Source organism: Ammospiza nelsoni, chromosome 12 (genome assembly GCF_027579445.1).
Source record: "Ammospiza nelsoni isolate bAmmNel1 chromosome 12, bAmmNel1.pri, whole genome shotgun sequence".
In the NCBI taxonomy this organism is placed as follows: Eukaryota; Metazoa; Chordata; class Aves; order Passeriformes; family Passerellidae; genus Ammospiza; species Ammospiza nelsoni.
The window spans coordinates 1,369,655-1,388,677 of NC_080644.1; the positions used below are offsets into that span (position 1 = coordinate 1,369,655).

The 19,023-nt window shown below is 44.9% G+C and overlaps 1 protein-coding gene across 2 annotated transcripts in view; it reads right to left on the bottom strand.

Annotated features, from left to right (window-relative positions):
- ATP9A (ATPase phospholipid transporting 9A (putative)) overlaps positions 1–19,023 on the bottom strand; it is a 46,042-nt gene that overhangs the window by 26,018 nt on the left and 1,001 nt on the right. For both annotated transcript variants that reach the window (XM_059480624.1, XM_059480623.1), the window contains exons 2-13: positions 13,862–14,006; positions 13,436–13,549; positions 11,913–12,021; positions 6,902–6,960; positions 5,996–6,047; positions 5,363–5,457; positions 4,957–5,037; positions 4,691–4,766; positions 2,591–2,667; positions 1,828–1,988; positions 1,003–1,145; positions 156–268 (exon numbers count right to left, since the gene is read on the bottom strand). In XM_059480624.1, coding sequence (XP_059336607.1) covers positions 156–268; positions 1,003–1,145; positions 1,828–1,988; positions 2,591–2,667; positions 4,691–4,766; positions 4,957–5,037; positions 5,363–5,457; positions 5,996–6,047; positions 6,902–6,960; positions 11,913–12,021; positions 13,436–13,549; positions 13,862–14,006 — 1,225 coding nt within the window. The remainder of the gene's footprint in view (positions 1–155; positions 269–1,002; positions 1,146–1,827; positions 1,989–2,590; positions 2,668–4,690; positions 4,767–4,956; positions 5,038–5,362; positions 5,458–5,995; positions 6,048–6,901; positions 6,961–11,912; positions 12,022–13,435; positions 13,550–13,861; positions 14,007–19,023) is intronic.

The window sequence follows — 19,023 nt, forward strand, 5'->3', positions numbered from 1 at the left end:
GAGCAATCATGACATCATTTATCAATTAAGCATCCAGTGACCTTCAGGCTTTCCCAAAAGCAGCTCATAAGCAGATCCCTACCACATGAATTCCCCACTGGTGCAGTGATGCGGAATTTTGGGCACAGGGAGCCAGGGGATGCAGCTGGTTGTACCTGTGTGTAAATGCTGAATATGTGGCTCTGCACCTCATCCATGGAGTCCAGGCCATAGGCCACTGTTCCCAGGTGGAGCCTCTTGAAAACCATCTCGTTCTGGGTGAGAGTCCCTGGGAAAACAGCACCATGGGGTGGGATCAACACCCCCTGCCCAGCACACCTCCTGTCCCTGCTGTGCCCCCAGCACACAAACCTGAATGTGGGCCAGCAGCTGAACCCATCACTGCAGCACTCCCAGCACAGCCAGGGCTAGCAAAAAACCCAAAATCAACAGACCTGAGGGCTCATTCTCCTGGGAACTGGGGGTGTATAAATAACAGTGAGATTCACCCCACAGTCAATGCCAACAGGAGCTGCAGGCACAGTTCTGGTCCCACTGGAACCAAAAAAATTGGAAACTACTTCAGTGGGACCAGGATTTTATGTCAGACCAAGCTTTTCATTACAGCTCAGGCCTTCAATTCAAGCTCAGCTTCAAAAGTGTAAGGGCAGCAGCAGACAGCTTCTGCCTATATATATACGAGTTATCTTAACCTGCCTTTGAAAACCAGCTCTAAAAAGTTGATTTTAATTTTATTTTTACCCTCAGCTTTGTTGTAATAGTGTGCTTTAAGTATTCCTTCAAGTAGTATAATATTGTCCTACCTTAATTATAACATATTCAGAACAAAAAAAAGCTCAACTTTTTTTTCAAAACCTGATTAAATTATATTGTCAAAGTAACAGGAAATGCATATTTCTTCCAGTCCAAAGAAATCTCACATTATCCTCTTTTCCTGGCCAAAAACATAACAGAATCCAAACAACATGCCATGACTCAAAGCTGTATTTTCTGCGCCAGTACCTGTTTTGTCTGTAAGCAAATAGGAAATCCTCCCCAGCTGCTCAGGGATGGTGCTGGACCGAACCACAGTGCCAGGGATTTTGGAATCTCTGCGGATCACCCAGCTGTACACAATCTTCCCCATGTCCAGATTCACACGTAAACTGCACAGGACGAAAGAGAAAAAGGAAAATAAAAATTATCACCAGGTAAACTTCAAAAAAAATCCTTGTGAATTGCCACAGTGCAATGAAAGGACAACGAGTTCCACAGTGAACCTGAGTGCCAAAGGAGAGTTTCAGGAGTTTGTTCAAAGCTAGTGCTCTGGTGCCAATGTAATTACATACACTGTCATTCAAAGACAGATGGCAAAATTGAATGAGAAGAGCAGATATGATCTGAGGGGAAGGTGGACAGAGTAAGGACAGTGATGGATACCAGAGAGCAGATTAAAAATGGAACTGAAATGAATCCCAGTCCTGCACTAAAGTTACTAATCTACTTTCTAACACAGTACAATTTAATATCAAAGTTTCGTTGCCCTCTAAATGCATTCCCCTACATTCTGTATAAAACACCCTCCTTTTCCATTTTTTACTTTGTTCTAATCACAGTAACCAAGTATTTCAAACACTGAGAGAAGGGAATTTAAATGCCTAATCCACAGTCTGAGCCAGTGAATGGGTTAATAAATTGAACAAATTCAGCAGAAACTACAAAGCAATTCTTATGTTTGAGCTTCATTTCTACTTCTGGCCTGGCTGAGCTGTGCAATGAGGAACAGTAAGAGCTCAGGTGCCCGAGCAGGCAGTGCTGTGCTGGGAGCATTCCCAGCTGTCCCCTCACCTGATGGGAATGATGTTTGAGAACAGCAGCAGGAACCTGATGATCTGCAGGTACCAACGGCCTGCGAAGTGCTGGAGGGCCACCATGACCAGGGACACCACCACCAGAGCCCCAAACAGGATCTTGGTGAGGCAGTTCACCTCCAAATCAAAGAGGCCAATCTAGGACAGCAGGAGAGAGATTTCAGGCACACAGATGAAGGTGTCAGCTCAGTGCAATATTCACACAGAAGTGAGCTGCCTCTCCATGCAAAGAGCCATTCCCACTAGTCAGCTTCTCTTCTTTCAAAACACTACAAACATATTTAAATTTATAATCAATACTCTTGCCAGCTTATTACATGAGATTTCCATCCCTCAGAAGCTCAGCAGAGGATGCAGAGGTGTGAGAGGGCTCATGCTGCCAAAAGCTGCATAAACACCACTGCACTGTGTCTTAGCTGTGCTACAATGGAAGAAATGCGGCAAAATAAAGCTTTTCTATTCTAACAGGGACTGTTTCATTATAAACATATAAAACATTGTTTGACAACCTTAAAAAAAAGTCATGACATATGCATAATAGGATGAAAAGATCCTATAGAAATCCAGGAGAAATAGCTTCTGTTCTGGTAACTATCTTAAATCACAGGCTGGAAAATATGAGTTATTCCTATTAGATTGTCCCTAGAGCGTGTATATAGAGTATTTAAAGGATCTCCTTGTAAAAAAATAATCTGTTTCTGCCCTTTGTTATTTATTACAAACCTGTTTCTTCAGCATACCTTACTTCTGGGGTTGGAGGTGTTCATCACACTGCGCAGCTCCCTGCCCGTGTAGAGGACCACTCCCACCACAGTACCTGCACACACAGAGGTTTTCTCCATAAAAACACTCCTCAGGTGGAGAGCACTTTCAGCAGGCTAATTTCAGAAGCAAGCAGAAATTCAAAAAGCTGGAATCTGCAACACCACACCTATGCAAACACAGACTGGAACAGGAGACATCCTCGCAGGCAGTAATTCAGTCTCGGGGTTGGACTTGATGCAGCATCACAGACTCCATCAGCTCATGGGAAGAGCAGCCAGCTCTGCTCTACCTTCCCTGACCCCCTTTTGATCCACTTGTCTCTCCAGACTATAAATTAAAGTTGGTGGTGATGGAGGATTTCTTGGATTTCCTCCCACCAGTTGGAATTCCACTTTCGTGCTGCCTTCCACCAAACCTTCATTGTGTATCCAAATTAAACCAGCTCTGGGCTAGGGGTATTTACTGGCAAAGGTTGAAACAATCAGAACAAATCTAATTAATTCCAGAGCTCAACAACAGAATTACCTTATTTTAAAATCTACAATTTACTTGAAGTGTTATCTAAATACTGTTCCTACCAAAAGTGAATCATACCAACTCCTACCTTCCTGGAACAGATGGAGCTGCTGGGAGCCCATCAGTGAATTTGAATGCTCTGTCCCACAGTTGCTAAAGAGCTGAGAGCAACCAAGTCCTCAATTTTCTTCTTGCAGTAACATAATTCACCATTAAATACAGGGTTCCTATGGGTTTTCTCTTAAAGACTTTGCAAAGAGCCATGAAGAAAAAGCTGTCTACCATCAACAGTTTAAAGCTGCTATTGCCCAGAGTTAGGAGTCTGTAAAAATGGAGAAAACCAACTCTAAAAAAAGCACTACTGCCAATACATTGCTACTTTATACTCCACTGTTCCCCTGCTCTCACTAATGATCAGTTTTAACAAGCTGCAGGTGACTTATTTTTAAATAAGGCTGATTCAAGAGAGGTGGTTTCTAAAAATATGCTGAGAAACATTCCTTTAAAAAACCACCCCCAAAAACAACAACAAATCCTTGGAGCCAGATGGCAGGTGGTGGTAAGATCATCACAATTCAGATCAGCAGATGGCACAGCTACTCCAAATCCACTGCAAACAGTCAGAGTCAGACCCAGCCCTCCTGCAGCAGATGGAGAAAGACACATTGCTCTGCTTCATCTTACAGGGGCTGCCCCATGAGATGGCACCACAACCCGACAGCAGAAGAAAAATAATATCCACATTTTCTCCTAACAGAAATAACCTACAACATGCTATTTGTTATTACCACACGAGAACCAAAATCCAGTATTGTATTGATAAGTCAGTCAAAATGAGAGGAAGCACCTGCCAGGACTAGAAGAAGCTTGCAAACACATTGATCTGTGAAAAAGGAGTGTTTCTAGTTGGTTTATGGCAATTCAAACAGACTCAATTGCATAAACCCTTTGAAATTCTATTTGCAAATGCACTGTCAAGTCTCTCCATTTGACAAGTTTAACTCAGGAGCTGGACTCCAGAACTGCACTCTCCTCCAGCTCCTGCCCAGCAAACACACTGGGCAGGAGAGGAACAAGGCTTTTACTTTGACAAGCCTCTGCAGGGGGGCATTGATTAATCTCAGGCCTCGGGAGTTTATCGTACATATGAGTCAAAATCTGTCAAAGACTTGATTTTCTTTCCTTTCTTAAGAGTATATAGGACAAACTCAATGGCAGCACTTACCTGGAAATCTTTCATCTCAGCTTCTGTTCCCAGAATCCATTTGACACCATTTCTGTTACAGATTAGGATGTCAATGTGCAGAGCAATTAAGTGCTATTCTGCTCCTAGATGCTAAAGAAGGGCCCCAAAGGCCACTTCACTTCTTTCTCATCTAGGAATGTCCAAGAGGCAATTAGATGTCAGCTCAGCTCCCCAGAGGTGTTAGGACAAGGGGGAAAATCATTCCAACTGCTAATTTCTCCAACTGACAGAATTATTATTCCATCACAGAAATACCTTTAAAAATTGTTAACATATTCCCTTAAAAACAATTTTTCATGGGTCTCCACCTTACCTGATGCAATCACTGTGCTGGCCCACAGGGTGTTTTCTATGCTTAAACTTTCATTTACTGGAGGGTCACTGTCCTCCTACAATGGGAAAAAGAGAAAAATAAACAAACTTGTCAGTAATGGAAAAGAGCAGAGGATGAGAGGTGTCCACAGAGGTGTTTGGGGAGAGATGCTGGGTGAGCTGGCTGAGGGATTTCTGATAGGATGGAGAATTTTCATAAACCCTGGTGACTCTGTGGTTGATTTCAGGCCCTGCCAGCAGACTCACCCTGGTGAAGGTCCCCACGAAGTTGTGGATGTCAATGTTGGGCTCCTCTGCGTAGACGTAGGAGCGGATTTGCAGCAGGTCCTATCAAACAGACACATCCATCAGCCCTATCAGCTCCTATGAGCCAGCCACAGCTTAATAAGGTACAGGAGTTTTAGCAGAATACTGCTCCAAGAGTTACTTGGCATGGTGTAGAATTGACTTGATATCTACTGCAGCCCAGGAGTCCCCCAGAAAACACACCTGGAGCAGCAGGGCATTTCCTGGGGTGACACCTGAGAGACTCCTGGGACTTATCTGTGCCCAGGAAAGAAACCCCAGCCTGAAAACAGGGCTGCAGCATGCCCAGGTTTTCAGGGAAAGCCTGTCCAAGCTCCCAAGCACAGAGTGGCAGGCAGGTGCTCACAGAGGCCGTGGGCAGGCGCTGGGTGCAGGTGACGGGCAGCCGCAGCTTCCAGTCGGTCTCCCCGTCCAGCTGGTCCGTGCGCAGGAAGCAGGAGCCTGGGGAGGGGAACAGCAGTCAGGATCCTGCCACCTCTGTCCTAGGCACACCTACAGGGGTTAACTTCCCCTCTAGGACACCCACATCCTTCTTTCTCTGGAAACACGGTCTGATTTGCACTTGTTAATAATGGAACGATGACGTTCCTGCACCACATTCCTTTTCCTCCACTAGGACAGAATTCTCTGTGCTATACTTTTTTTAAGACACTTGAAATGTTCCCATTAATCTGTTCTCTAACCCTTCTGATCAAACATTTCCTTATCCCACACTTAACAAAGCAAGCCTGAACAGTAAGTAAATATATCTAAAATGCAACCAGATTCATTTACCCTGGACTCAACCCCTACATTCTTTGATTAGAAAACAAAACCAGAGTATAACATCCTGAGAAGTGGTGGTCCATAAAACCACTTGAGTTCCCCCTCTCTAAAATTTTACTATTATCTATTTCTTTCACATTTCCAAAAGATAATTTTCTCCAAACAACCAGTGAAAGGTTAATGGCTATTTTGACAATTGGTTCCAGATGTTTACCATTCTTCTCCGACGTCCTCAGGAAGATCATGTCAGCAGGGACCCTCTGGTTCTGGGGGGAGAAGAAAGGCCATTATTGTGCAGGCAGCCCTGCACGCGTGTGCAGCGCCTTCCCCAGAGCAGCAGAGGCACAAAGAGGATTCCTTTGTCAGCCTGGAGCCTGGGATTCAGTTTGCTTTGAATCCTGAACTCGCTTCCCTGCAGAATTCCAAGTGCACGATAATAACTGGTGCCAGCTCCCACTGACCAGACCCAAGGGTTAAGTTTACAAAAGGGCTGGAGAGTAATTCTAGAAGTATGAAGAAATCTTAATCTAGTGCTGGTTTCCTTTCAAGGAGTCCCATGTTAGCAGAAAGGTTGTATCTGGAATCTGCAGCTACCAAGTTTCTCATTTTGTACTGAGTATTTCCATACTAATGGTTTTAGAGGTCACGGCTCTTCTTGCACAGAGTGGGTGGGGAAAACATAAAATCAGTGGATTTTAAAAAAACACATTAAAAGTTGTAGAAGGGGGGAAATATACTTGTATATATCAGTACCTACAAACAGATCACCTGGTCTCCCAAAACTGCAATGCTTATACCCAAAGAAACACCTGGGTGCTGCATTTGTTCCAGGTATTTAACCTGTGTCCAACAATCACAGAAAGGATAGGAAAGCTATTTATCTTGCTATAAGTAAAAAAATAGATTTTAGGCATACCTACACATTTGCCCTCATTAGTAAAGATCATGATGTTATTGGTGAGGTGGGATATAAAGTGATTAAATACTTAAACTTGTGTTCAACACCTGATATTCTAAGCCTATTGTAAAGTAAGTAGGAATTCAAAAGATCTCATTTTCCACGGTCTTGCAAAAAAAATACAACCAACTTTACACAGGGAAGATGAATATAAAGGCAAACCTTTTCCACAATGATGAGGTCACCCACTTGTATGTTAGAGCTCTTCACCTTGACAGTCCCTGCAAAGGAAAGGCGTTGGTGTTAGACCAGAGCAGGACAGGGTTTGGGTGCTGTGTGCTGCTCCTCCCCTCCCTTCCTTCCCCTGCACTATGGGGCTGAAAATGGGAAATGTTTCCACCACAGGGACTGGGCAATGCTGCCCTGGAAAGATTTCTGAGCCCACTGTCCCCACTAAGGGATGGCTCTCCCAAAAAGGGCTGGAGCCTCTCCTGACACCAGCCCTGGCTGCAGAAAGCCCCAGCCACTCCTTAGTCATAACTCTGAAACAACTCCTTATATTCCTTTTTGTAGTGCCTAACTCATGAATTCAAAAACACCTTCAGCATCAGGCAGGTGCCAGAGCAAGAACAGAAAGCTACAGCAGGGAACCATCAAATCCAACTCCTTTTCCTCAGGTGCCTGGAAATGCAAAGCTCAACTCTCAAGCCAAGGCCTGGAAGTACAATGGTCCTTCCAAATTCCAGCCTCATTTCCTGCCCTGCTGCAGCTCCAGTCCCTGGCTCAGCTCTGCCACCTCTCCTCTGCCTCCTGCAGGACTGGCCAAACAAGCAGAGAACAGGTCCTACAGAAATCATGTAAATATTTATTCCTGTGCAGCTGTCAAACATTTCCCAGTTGCTTTAAAACAGGGGATTAATTTAACAATTGGCTAGTAATTTCAAATCATTAGCCAGCTCTAGATTTGGCTTCTCAGACTAACTAGTGATTTATAATCAGTTAATTTGAACCCTGCCTCCATGTGTCTGTTATATTTCAACAAAAGCCTCTTTAATCTGCTGTGATTTGAGTGGAAGTGGGGGAGGCACGTGGAGCTCACCCTGGCACGGACAACACTCCTACTGTACCTCAAAATTCACGGGCTAACTGGCCAGATAGCAGCTCAGGGGAAAGCAGGAGGGGGAAGGGAGGGGGAATAGAAATTAGCACAAAGCACAAAGGTCACTGGGATTTTACTACTGGCAGTCCCTTCATTAGCATCCTTCTCAGGATATGCTTCAGTGTTTCTGCTCCAAATTAACAATGAAAGCCATTCTGGGCTGGGGCAGCCTGCTGCTTTGGTGACACACTGTGTGCCTAACAACATGCTTCATCACTGCTGCTAATAAATGCAGACTTCCTTGCATGCTGTAATTATTCCTACAAATTATAAGCAGTCATGGCCCATTTCACAAATATCTCATAGGTCTTTCATGGATTCTGGAGTCTGCCTTGTGAGGGTTTTTGGTTTAAAAAAAAAAAAGGTAAACAAAACGAATGCTGGGCTAAAGACATCTCTGCCGGGGCAGGAAGCAAACCGGGGATTAAGAGTCCATTACGCTGGGGCCTGAAAAGAAAAGCTGCACTCCAAGAGGATCAAAAAAAGCATCCCTGGCAGTCTTGTGTATGGGCTATACAAAGTTAGGTACTATGACACTAAAAGGATCTGACAGATAACATCTCTTCCTCCCCTTTTAATACGGTTATTCACAAAGCAACAAAAAGTGCTTTTGAATATTCTCCTGTGCAAAGGGAGGGGGGAAAAGCCCGAGTGCTCTCCCCACACAGGCACAGCCACTCCTGGCCCAAAGTGCAGAAAAGCTGTGGATTTGTTTAACCATATTTTCTGTATTCTCTCCAAGATCACAAGGATTTATCTGGTGACTATCAGCAGAAGCAGCACTACCTGCAGGGTTCAGGCAAACTTACTTTTTTAGGTTTTCCTTAACAAGGTAAAAAATCATTCTGCAAAAGAGAAATTAATGCCTGGACAAAGCTGTAACGTGATGATTTCCTATCATTACGTACATAAAAGCCTTTGGGATCATTATGCTGAAAACAGCATCATCTGCTGTAAAATTTTTCCAATTTGAGAAAACCCAAAGCAGCTGGAGCAGATTTGTCTTGCTCAGGAACCCTCCCAACCTCAGCTGTTGGAGGGTAAAACAAAGAGGGGACCTTTCTAAGCAGCACACGTTTTTCTAACTCCTGGATAAATGAGATGCCCTTTTTAAGTAGCTAATTCTGCTTCTGCAGCCTCCCTGGCCCCCGTGGGTGACATCTCTGCAGTGTGCACACACGTCCTGCTAAGAAGGGCCAGGACCAGATGTTTCCTTTGACTCAGGACTCCCATAAAGAACTTGCTTGAATTAGTTTTATTTTGATCTTGGGAATTCTGTAATTCCCTTTTCTTTCTGTGGGGAAACTGCCACCTAAACATCAGATGTTTTCTCATGCATGTTTAAAACCAGCTAATAAGCACAACTGGTCCATTTCCCACAACTGCTCTGTTTAAGTAATTTGTAATTATAAACTCCTGGTTTTGTAAGTGCAACTAGAAATGTTTCCTCTAAATACACACAGGTTTATTCAGCATTTATATCACTTTCAGTTTGTACTTCCTTAAGTTAATCAGAATTGAAGTTGGTGTTTATCACTTCTTAAAAGGAACTAATCTTAATCTCTCATTCAAAAAAATCTATTGTTAAAATTTGTCTGGTATTTGTTTCATTCTCTGCTACGCCCTGATTTATCTTTCTTAAAGACAAGAAAGTAAACATAATCAAATGCAAACAGTTTGCACCAATTTAAGCTATGGTTTTTGAAATTGTCACCAAATTTGCAGCATGATGGATGTACCAGGAAGCAGATAATTTCAAGTAATAAATATATTTGCCAGAAAAGATTCCCCTTTTTACCCTGTGAGCATTTACATCAAAATTTCACAATAGATCTGCAAAGCTGCACTGAAGTACAGATCCAAACAGAGGTTTACTAAAACAAGTTAAATGCATCTAAAACATAAAAAAGAAGAGGGGTGGGTTTGTTTGATGTGCTGCACCAAACTTTCGGCTTTTGTAGCCTTATGCTGTGGAGCAGGACTCGCAGAGTTTGGGAAAATATTGGTTTTTTATGGCTGGTAAATGCCAATGATCTGTATCCTAAGTAGCACCCCTCAGTAGGAGGTCCCTTCCCACTTTTCTGTGGAGTTTCTCTCCATTATGCAGTGTTACCCAGGGAGGGGGGCTGCAGGAGAAGAAAAACAAGCCAGGAATTTGCAAGCACAGTTCGAGCTTTCCATCAAGCACATCAGAACACAGACCCCTGAACACATGGAGGCTTGTGGCTTATGAATAGGGGATTGAAATTTGATTATTTTTTATAACAATCCAAACAACTCTCCTTTAAATGCAGAGCTGTCCACTAAAAAAAAAAAAGAAAAAAAATCTTTCCAGAAGTCTGCTGGTTTTGTCATTTTGGAACATAAATGGATCATCTGGGTAAAAAGATAAAAAAGGTTTAGGGTGGAGGTTTTTGTCATTAGTCTCAGCACAGGGCTGTGCCAAGCCCTGCAGCATGACCTGTGCTGTTCTACAGCAGCAACAAAAGAAAAGCCTGTAAAAACCCCAAGTCCTACTGTCAGCTACACTGAAAATTAATTGTTCACATCAGCTGTTCCAAATTTATTTTGGTATTTGCTGCTTCTGCCTCTGAGCTGGTGACACTCTCCCTTGAAAACCCAGCTCCTTGTATAAAGGGGTGAGATAAATCAACCCCCAAATTTCCATCCCCAGCCTCACCAGGCCCTTCCCTGCTCCCAGGTAATTCCCAGAGGAGCTGAGGTTTTAATCAGTGGAGAAGATGATCAGCTCTCCCAAAAAATTAAGTTCTGAGATTGAGTGAGAGACAGAAAATTACCCTTCTCCCCCAAACCACGTGACAATCATAAATAATTTTCTATTATTTTTTCTGCTCTAAACTATACTACAGTCTCATTCCTGTTTCTGCACAAAACTCATGTTAAATACAGTGGCTTGAGATTTTCAGCTAGTGCTCAGCTGCCAATCCTCCTTGGTTTCTTTCACAAAAATTAGAGAAGTTAAAGGACTGGGGGGAGGGAAATCATTCATGGGAAACGTAATAGCAATATGAAAAGAACTAAAGGAGAGGTCAGGCCCCTTATAGATCATTGAATAGAATCCAGAAGGCAACTCTTTTATATCTTTAAATAGATGTAGTACACCCCTCTTGGATGAGGCTTTTGTTGGTTGCCAAGCATTTTAAGTGTTGTACTAAGAACATGTTATTAAAAGGGGATTTAATATTCAGAAACTCAAACTCCTCAGTTTGGAGTTGCCTCATAACTCCTGGCATGTGAAATATATCCAGCCTTAAGCAATTATATTTGAAAAGCAGCCTTATTCCTACAAATGCAGCATTTTTTTACTACATCACTGCATCTTAATTCAGAGGTATAAACTTTTATAACTAAGAAACTGGAAATGGAAAAGAACCAAAACTTGCTCAAATTCAGTTCATTCCCTTTTTGAAACAGAAGCCTGGCCTCAGCATCTTTGTCATGGTATTAGGAGTAACTCCATAGTGAGGCAGCACTGGATTGCTCAAATGGGAATTTAAATGTCTTTGTTAGGTACAGCACAGCTGGAAACAATGGCCAGAGCAGGGTCAGGCTCAGCTGAGCCCAGCCTGGGCTGTCTCCCAAACGGGGGCTCCAAAGGAGCTCAGGGGGATGGACATGGAAAATGCAGGAGCTGACCCTGCCATCCTCAGGAACCACAGCACTTGCTGCTGACAAACACACACCTCATCATTTTTAGGGTCTTTTTAGGCTCTGTAGGGTGGTGATGCCCTGGCACGGGTGCCCAGAGCAGCTGTGGCTGTTCTGGATCCAGGGCCAGGCTGGACACCGGGGCTGGGAGCAGCCTGGGACAGTGGGAGGCGTCCCTGCCACGGATGGGGAGGCTCTGGGTGATCTTTAGGGTCCCTTCCCACCCAGCCCCTCCCATGAACCCCTCAGCAAACCCAGTCTCCACCAGACCTGCTGAGGAGCCCCCCAGGAGCACCCCCCATGCCAGGGCTCCGTGGCCACACAGCCACGTGCCTGGGACCCCGAGCCCCCTCCCAGGCTGAACTCTGGCTGTCTGCAGGGCTGCAGTCCCAGCCTGGGGCTGACCTCTGGCTGTGAGCTTGCTGTAGATCTGCGAGTTCACCTCCTTGTCCCTCATGTAGCAGCGCAGCTCCTCGGCCGCCTCGCGGATCACGGTGACAGCCAGCACAAACCCCTGCCAGCAGCGCGGGGAGACACGGGAGCAAAGGGTCAGGGGAAATCACAGCTGCCTCCAGCAACAGCCAGATTCATCAGTGCCAATGTAACAATCTGCATTTCCTTTCTCTGGCTGATGCTCCTGAATCAGTGCACTGAGATGTGCTGCTGTGCAATCCCCAGTGCCAAACCCACACCAGCTGCTTGAAAACACACTTGCTGCTTAAGAAACTTCCAGTTTTATCATGGTGCTCTCTCCAAGCACATCTTTATAAAGGTAATCCCCCTAGCAAGTCTTTGTAAAGTTGATCCCCAAGAAAACCTTTGTGGAGTTTACCTGAGTAATGTAAGAACCAGATCTCATTTCACTCCACAGCTGAGTAACTAAGAGTGAGAAATCCAGGGTAAGGCAGACCCCTCAAATCCCAGTGCTCACTACCTCAGAGCCACTGAAGTCAGCACAACTCATGTGGGAGAGTTCTTTTTACAGAAATGTGCACAGAAATCTGTATAAGCCCCTTTTTATACATTCAGATAAACAGAGGATGCATGTGCCTTCATGTGCATGTACATAGACACTCCACCTACACAAATAACACTCTAAAGATATTTATGTGCTCTGCTCATGGTATAATTACATGTTTGCCTGATTAGGGCTTCAGTCCTACTCTTCTGTACATCTGAGCAGTCATTTCATTTCCTCTTGCCATGAGGAAATGCCTGCATCACATCCTTCACTGTATAAAAAATAATTAATTAATGCAAGCCAATTCCTTATGGGCTTGGTATCACAAAGTCATGTTTCTACATGAGGCTATTAGCTCAGACTAAACAGTTAAAACACTCCTCAAGTACCACAGAAAATGAACTTTTTACAGCTTGTGTTGAAAGCTGCAACCAGCTACTGATTACCTCTGTCAATAAGGAACTTTAGGAAGGCAGCAAGGTGATGTTAGAAACTGCAGGTTTCTAGTACTTACACATATCCAAATGTGTGATCTAATTAATTAATATAGCAATGAAATGCATTCATTCATTTACCTGGAAATTCCTGCCTGCTTTCCAAAATAAAACTAAAAAAGCATCAGCTATTTCCAGCTTAGGTTTCAGCTGTTTGAAGAGCCGTCAAACAATCATCCCAAAATATTCCCACATGTTCCAGTTGACTGTGTCATCTCATGTGTCATTCATGGAGATCCAGGCTTTAGAACAAATAGAATTTTAACAGCAGTGTCCCAAAGCTGCCTCCTCTTTCTGGCTTTTACCAGGGATCTCACTGAAAGCTAAACCCTGCAACATGCACAGCACAGGCCTCAGGAAGCAAGTTAAAAATATGATTGAAGGTGCAAACTTACACCTCACAGAAAAGGCAGCACAAGAAATTTTGTCAAACACCAAAACCTTTTTGGAGAAATAAACCTTGAAGGACCTACCAGAGGAACCCAGTATGTGTAAAGTGCACCAAGCCTCATCTCAACCACGAACTGAGAGCAGGCCAAGAGCAAGAAATAAAGGTTGAAGAAGTATTTGAACTGGTTAAACAGCACCTAGAAAAAAAAAGCAGACAAAAAGAGAAGGGAGGATGTTATGCATGTTGAAGTAACCACCAGAAACATTTCTGCATGCTTTCCTAGTGACTAAATGCTGACTTGGGGCAGTTAAAAAGCCGTCCTGGACACTCAGGACACTTCTGTGTCTGGTTTGCTGCTGCCCTAAGGCAGCCTTGGCATCAACTCCACCAAACACAACCCCATCATTTTCTCCAGCTCCCGATTCTGCACTTATCTCCTGTAAAACCACTGAAAAAATGGGGAAAGCAGTGGGGTGGGACGATGAAAAGCAACTTTAGCCATGCTTACCCCAGGGAGGAAGGTAAAGAAGTTGTACTTCTGGTTGTTGATGACATTGCGGGGGTACCTCTGCTCCCTCTTCTCTGGGTGCCCGAGCCAGACGCTGCGAGGCCTGGGGTCCCTCCTGCCACAGCACCTCAGGCACTCACAGCACCTGCACAGGGACCAGGCACTCGTTAATGAGCTCATTTCTGACACACCTGGGGTCACACACACCTCCCCTGCATGCAGCCCCTGCCTCAGCTGCTCCCCAGGCGGTGCCACACAACCACAATTTATATAAATATAACCACTATATCACCACTTGCCTCTGAAAGTCTCCATTTCTGTCACCTCTACAAACTATTTTTGCTTGTAAAAAAACAACCTAGAAGATTCTTCCCCCCCCCCCCCCCCCCATTTATGTATTAAATCCACACTGAAAGGCAGCTGGTTGCCAAGACCAGACAAACAGCAAAACTGGTGTTAAACACTGAAATTCAGAAACTCTACTACAGAAATGTATTTTATGAGCTGGATACCTTTCAATTACAGTTTGCTTTTGTGTTTGTAGGTGAAGACCTAAGACAAATAGCCACTTGCATCCCAAATATATTGGAATAGAAGCTACTATAAATGGTGTTATTTGGATTCCAACAGAATATAGATATGCTCTACAGAAAAAAGGGAGAAAAATGTGTTTTTCCTTCCTTCACAAAGGTGAAAAGGCTCCAAAATGAAGCTTTACCCAAGGGAGCAAATCTGGTGTCCACACAACCTATTTGATCACAATGTGCTTTCCAGTTAGGAAAAATCAGTCAGTCCTTGCAATCAGACATCTGAAACCATTTACCTTTGTTTATTTTTGAGGCTGGGCCTCTTACAGGCATTGTACTCAACAGCAAAATAGCCCCACACCTATATCATAATATTTACAATAGGGTGACCCCTTGCAGCATTTCCCCCACAAACACACTTGTTGCTGTAAGAATGGGAATTTACAAATGCTCTGCTACTCCAGGCCTTGAGAAACAACCTAAAAATAATGCAGCTCCAAGAAGATGCAAGAAAGGGCATGGGAGAATCTGCTGAGTAAAAATAACAGGTTTGTGAAATCCCTGCCTGGCTGGAGCCAGTTTTTGCAAGCTCCTGAATTACAGGGAAAGCAAACTGAAAACCTAATTAAACAAACAAAAGGAAAACTTCCTGCCCAGCAAGTTTTGAAGGCAAATATCAGGAGCGTGGATGCCAGAGTAAAGAATATCCAGAATTTCTGCTGGGAGTCTCCTCCACAGCCTTACAGCACGAGCTTCCTGTAAAATATTTAATTTAAAAACTCCCAGTGAACAGAATACTACAACCAGCACTGGGAGCCCCAGGTTGCAACACTGGGACTGGGGAGGTTCCTCAGCTCTCAGGAATCCCATTCCATCACAGCCCTGGAGCTCCTGTGTCAGGGAGGAAGATCCTGACAGCAAATCCTGACTCTTACCCCAAAAACGTTCCAGGACTTTTGTTCTGCAGGCACCAACTCAACCCCAGTGCTGGTGTTTAACCCTCAGCACTCTGTGACCGTGATTTCCCTCCTGTGCTGTGCTGTGCTGGGGGGGCTCAGAGCAACCCACCACCCAAACCCTGCTCCAGCAGGAATGCTAGCTCACAATAACTGCTCCAGTGCCAGCCCAGGAACTGCTGAAATCACTTAAAAGTGAAGTTTTGGTCAGAACAGAGCAATTTCTCAAGCACAGAACCATGTGCTCATTCTTCCAGGCAGATGTTTATCACTCCCCCCAAGGTGGCCAATTGCCTTAATTTTTAATTATTTTTAAACTTTTCAGTGATGTCTTAAACTTCACTGGGGAAGAATCAATAAGGTTATTAGTTCTCCTTTTCCCCTTTTCCTCTGGAAACTGAACAACCTTAATGTAAAAAAGAAAAATTATTCATATGGGCACCAGAAACAAAGTACTCTGAGCACATACAAATGTGTTTTCAGATTAGCTTTGGTGCCCATTAAATAACAAATCCTTTTGACTGGAGCTGTCAGCTTTTCCCAGTTACTTTATTTATTCCTCCCTGCAAGAGTTCTGCAGGCACTGTGTAGTTCTGTGATCTGCTGTTTCTCTGGCTACCACCCCTGTTTTTAAGTCCCAAGCTTACAGATGCAGATGATGAGGGAAGAGGCTTCATTACTATAAAATTCTCTGCTCAGAGCAAAGGTAGTGGCACAGGAGGAAATTTCTGGCAGAGAATTATTTGCATTAGCAGGAATAATAAAATGTTTTCCATCATGAAATCTAAAGACTGCATCCTGGAAAGGGAAAGATTATCTAGAAAAACAGCTGGGAGTTTACATTGCTGCTGAGAAACGCTGATAAAATGAACGTGCACTTTCCAAGAGGAGGAATCACAATGTTACAGAAATGTAAACAGTTTCTGTAATAGTTTGGGAACACCTTCCTAAACACTTCTCCTTCTCCATTTTCCAGCTGAAGGACTGAAGAACAACCCTGCAATAACCCCCAAAGTACAGAAAACTATCAAGTGAGGATAAATAATGAACTTTCAAAATCATCACCTTGCAGAAAGACCATGAAAAATACATGAGGACAGCTTATATAGCACTGTGCAATTCACATTTTAAATCATAACTTGGCAAAAATAACAATGGGAAACAAACTCACAAATCCTCAAACAGAGTCACAACCACTGCAAAGAATCTCTCAGGATGCAAACTGTACCTGAAGCTCAGTCCTGTAAGGGATGCTGCCTTAGTCTGCAGAGGGATCCCAATGAACAGGAGGAACTGAAGAACAGGTCTGCTCTGCACTTCACCTGGGATTATGTTTGCTCACAAAAACACATTCCCAGTGGTGATGTAAGAGGCAAAGTGACTGCCAGTTGCCAGGTGAACAGGCACTAGCAAGAAGCAGGTTTTATTTATAAATGTTTGACAGAGAAGTATTTGAAGATCAAATAAAAAATACTCCCATGTAAAACAAACCCAATAGGAAAAAAGTGCCACTTTTGTAGATGTGCAAACCTACAACCAAACCTGTTCTGAGGTGGCATTTGTCAAATTGGTGCTGATGTTCACTGGCATATTCAGTCACTTCTAAACTGAGCCCATTTCTCAGATTTCCTTTCTGTGACCCTCACGGGCCGTGCCTGGCACCTTCAACACAAACCAACCCCCACGTGACAGCATTCCAAAAGGAGGAGATAAATTTTCCATGGCTAAAGAAAACCAGAGCCACGCATGACCACCTTGCCCTTTTATGCACCTGCCCACGAGACACTGCAGGTGGAACATTCTGGAACATTCCCTCTGCAGGCCATGCAGCTGGTGTGGCTCTGGAAGGGCAGGGGAGCTGCAATTCCTGCAATTCCCAGCTGTGGGAAGGCAGCCAGCCCCAGGCTGCACGTGCCAAGGCACACCCACACAGGCTCTCCCAGGGCAGGAGCTGCCGTCCCTCTCTGTTGGCTCTGAGATGGAATTTGCCATTTTAAACAGAGCCAGCGTACACAGGCAGCACAATGGCTTTACAGCCTCAGCAAGTGTTCCTGCAAAGCTCCTCCTTCCCTCTCCTTCCCCTGCAGCTCTGGAGCCAGGCCTTTCCCACACAGCAGCACGAGCACAGCAGTCTGCTGCTTTAAAAGGAGCCCTGCAGGACTGAGGACTGACACCATGAGCTATTTAGGGGGGAATTTGTGTCATGTGCTGAGCAGAGCACCCGGGGAGCTCCGGGAACCTGCAGCTCCTCCCTGGCAGGACTGGGCCCTGGGCAGCTCGGGCTTGCTCCTACCCCACCAGGGCTGCTGCAGCTCTGCCATCCCTCCCTCCTTCCCTCCTCACAGTGCTCACAGGGCCCCAGAGTGCTGCAAAGCCCCGGGATGAGCAGGGCTGAATTCAAGGCACAACACAGGAATTCAGAGCTCAGCCTTGGTGGCAGCCCCTCTGAAGCTGTGCTCAGGAACAGATCCCCACTCTCCCACTCACTTCTTTAAGCTCGTGCCTTCTCTCCAGCACAGACCTGAGCTGTCTGAGCCATCACTCATCTCTGCAAGGCTCCTGAGCCAGCTCCTCCCTGGCTTCCTTTCAAAGCATGCCAGAAACTGAGGGAAATGAAAGCCTTGCTGGATGGCACCTGCCCTACAGGTGAATTAGCCATTTCTTGCTTTTATTTTAACAGAAACCAAGATTTCTATAGAGACATTCGTGACCAGAAATCTGCTCCCCACTCCAGAAGACCACACCAACAAAAATCTGTCTGAAAAGTCACTCCCGCTGCTGGGGGACCCCCAGAGTAGGAACCAGCTGGGGCTATGGCAAAGTGAAGCCCATCAACACTTGCCCATCCTGGTTTTCATATGCATCAAGGAACATTAATTGGATGCTTTAGCGTGGGTTTTTCCTCCGAAGGAACAGAAGAAAAGAGGCCTTGATTATGGCCTAGGATTTCCAGGCTGTGACACCAGGGACCCCTCTACTTGCTGGATGATTTGTTCTATGGTTTCTAACACTGGTTTGGATTGGCTTGACTTCAATGCTATCCATCGCTTGATCGAACACCAAGAGATCACATCACTAAAACAAGGGTTCCTCATGTATGACAAATCCCACCCCCAAACAATTACTGCACCGAACAGAAACCCCAAATCCAATTTATTTCAACTGCTACTGAGTAAAAGCCCTAGGCAAGCTTCCTTCCCGTGCCGCTGGAATTTTTGCCAGCACTGGAAAGCCTCTCAGTGGCTGCTAATCAGGCAGGATCCCCAGGCAATGACCCATGGCTCGGGTTAGCTGAGGGCAGGCTCTGCTAGCAGCGCTAACCACACTGAACACCCAGGAGGCTCCTGCTGGAGATTACAGAACTCCAGGAACAGAATCCATTCGAGCAGCTTGGAGAAATTTCCCAGGCCCTCACCTCTCCCTGCTCCCTTCAATCACGTCACCAAAGGCAAGGCCGTGGCGGCTGCACCTTGTGTCACTTGCTCAGCGGTACATGTGACACAGGCACCGGGATTGCTGCTGCATCACACACACCTCCCTGCCCTGGGTACTGCTACAGCACCAGCAACAACCCGACAGCAAGGAAAACACCTAATGCTGAATGAACTGTGTAAGCAATGTCAGTTACAGGGCTCTGAACACAAGCCAACAACCAAAAACATAAACAAGGCAAACGTGT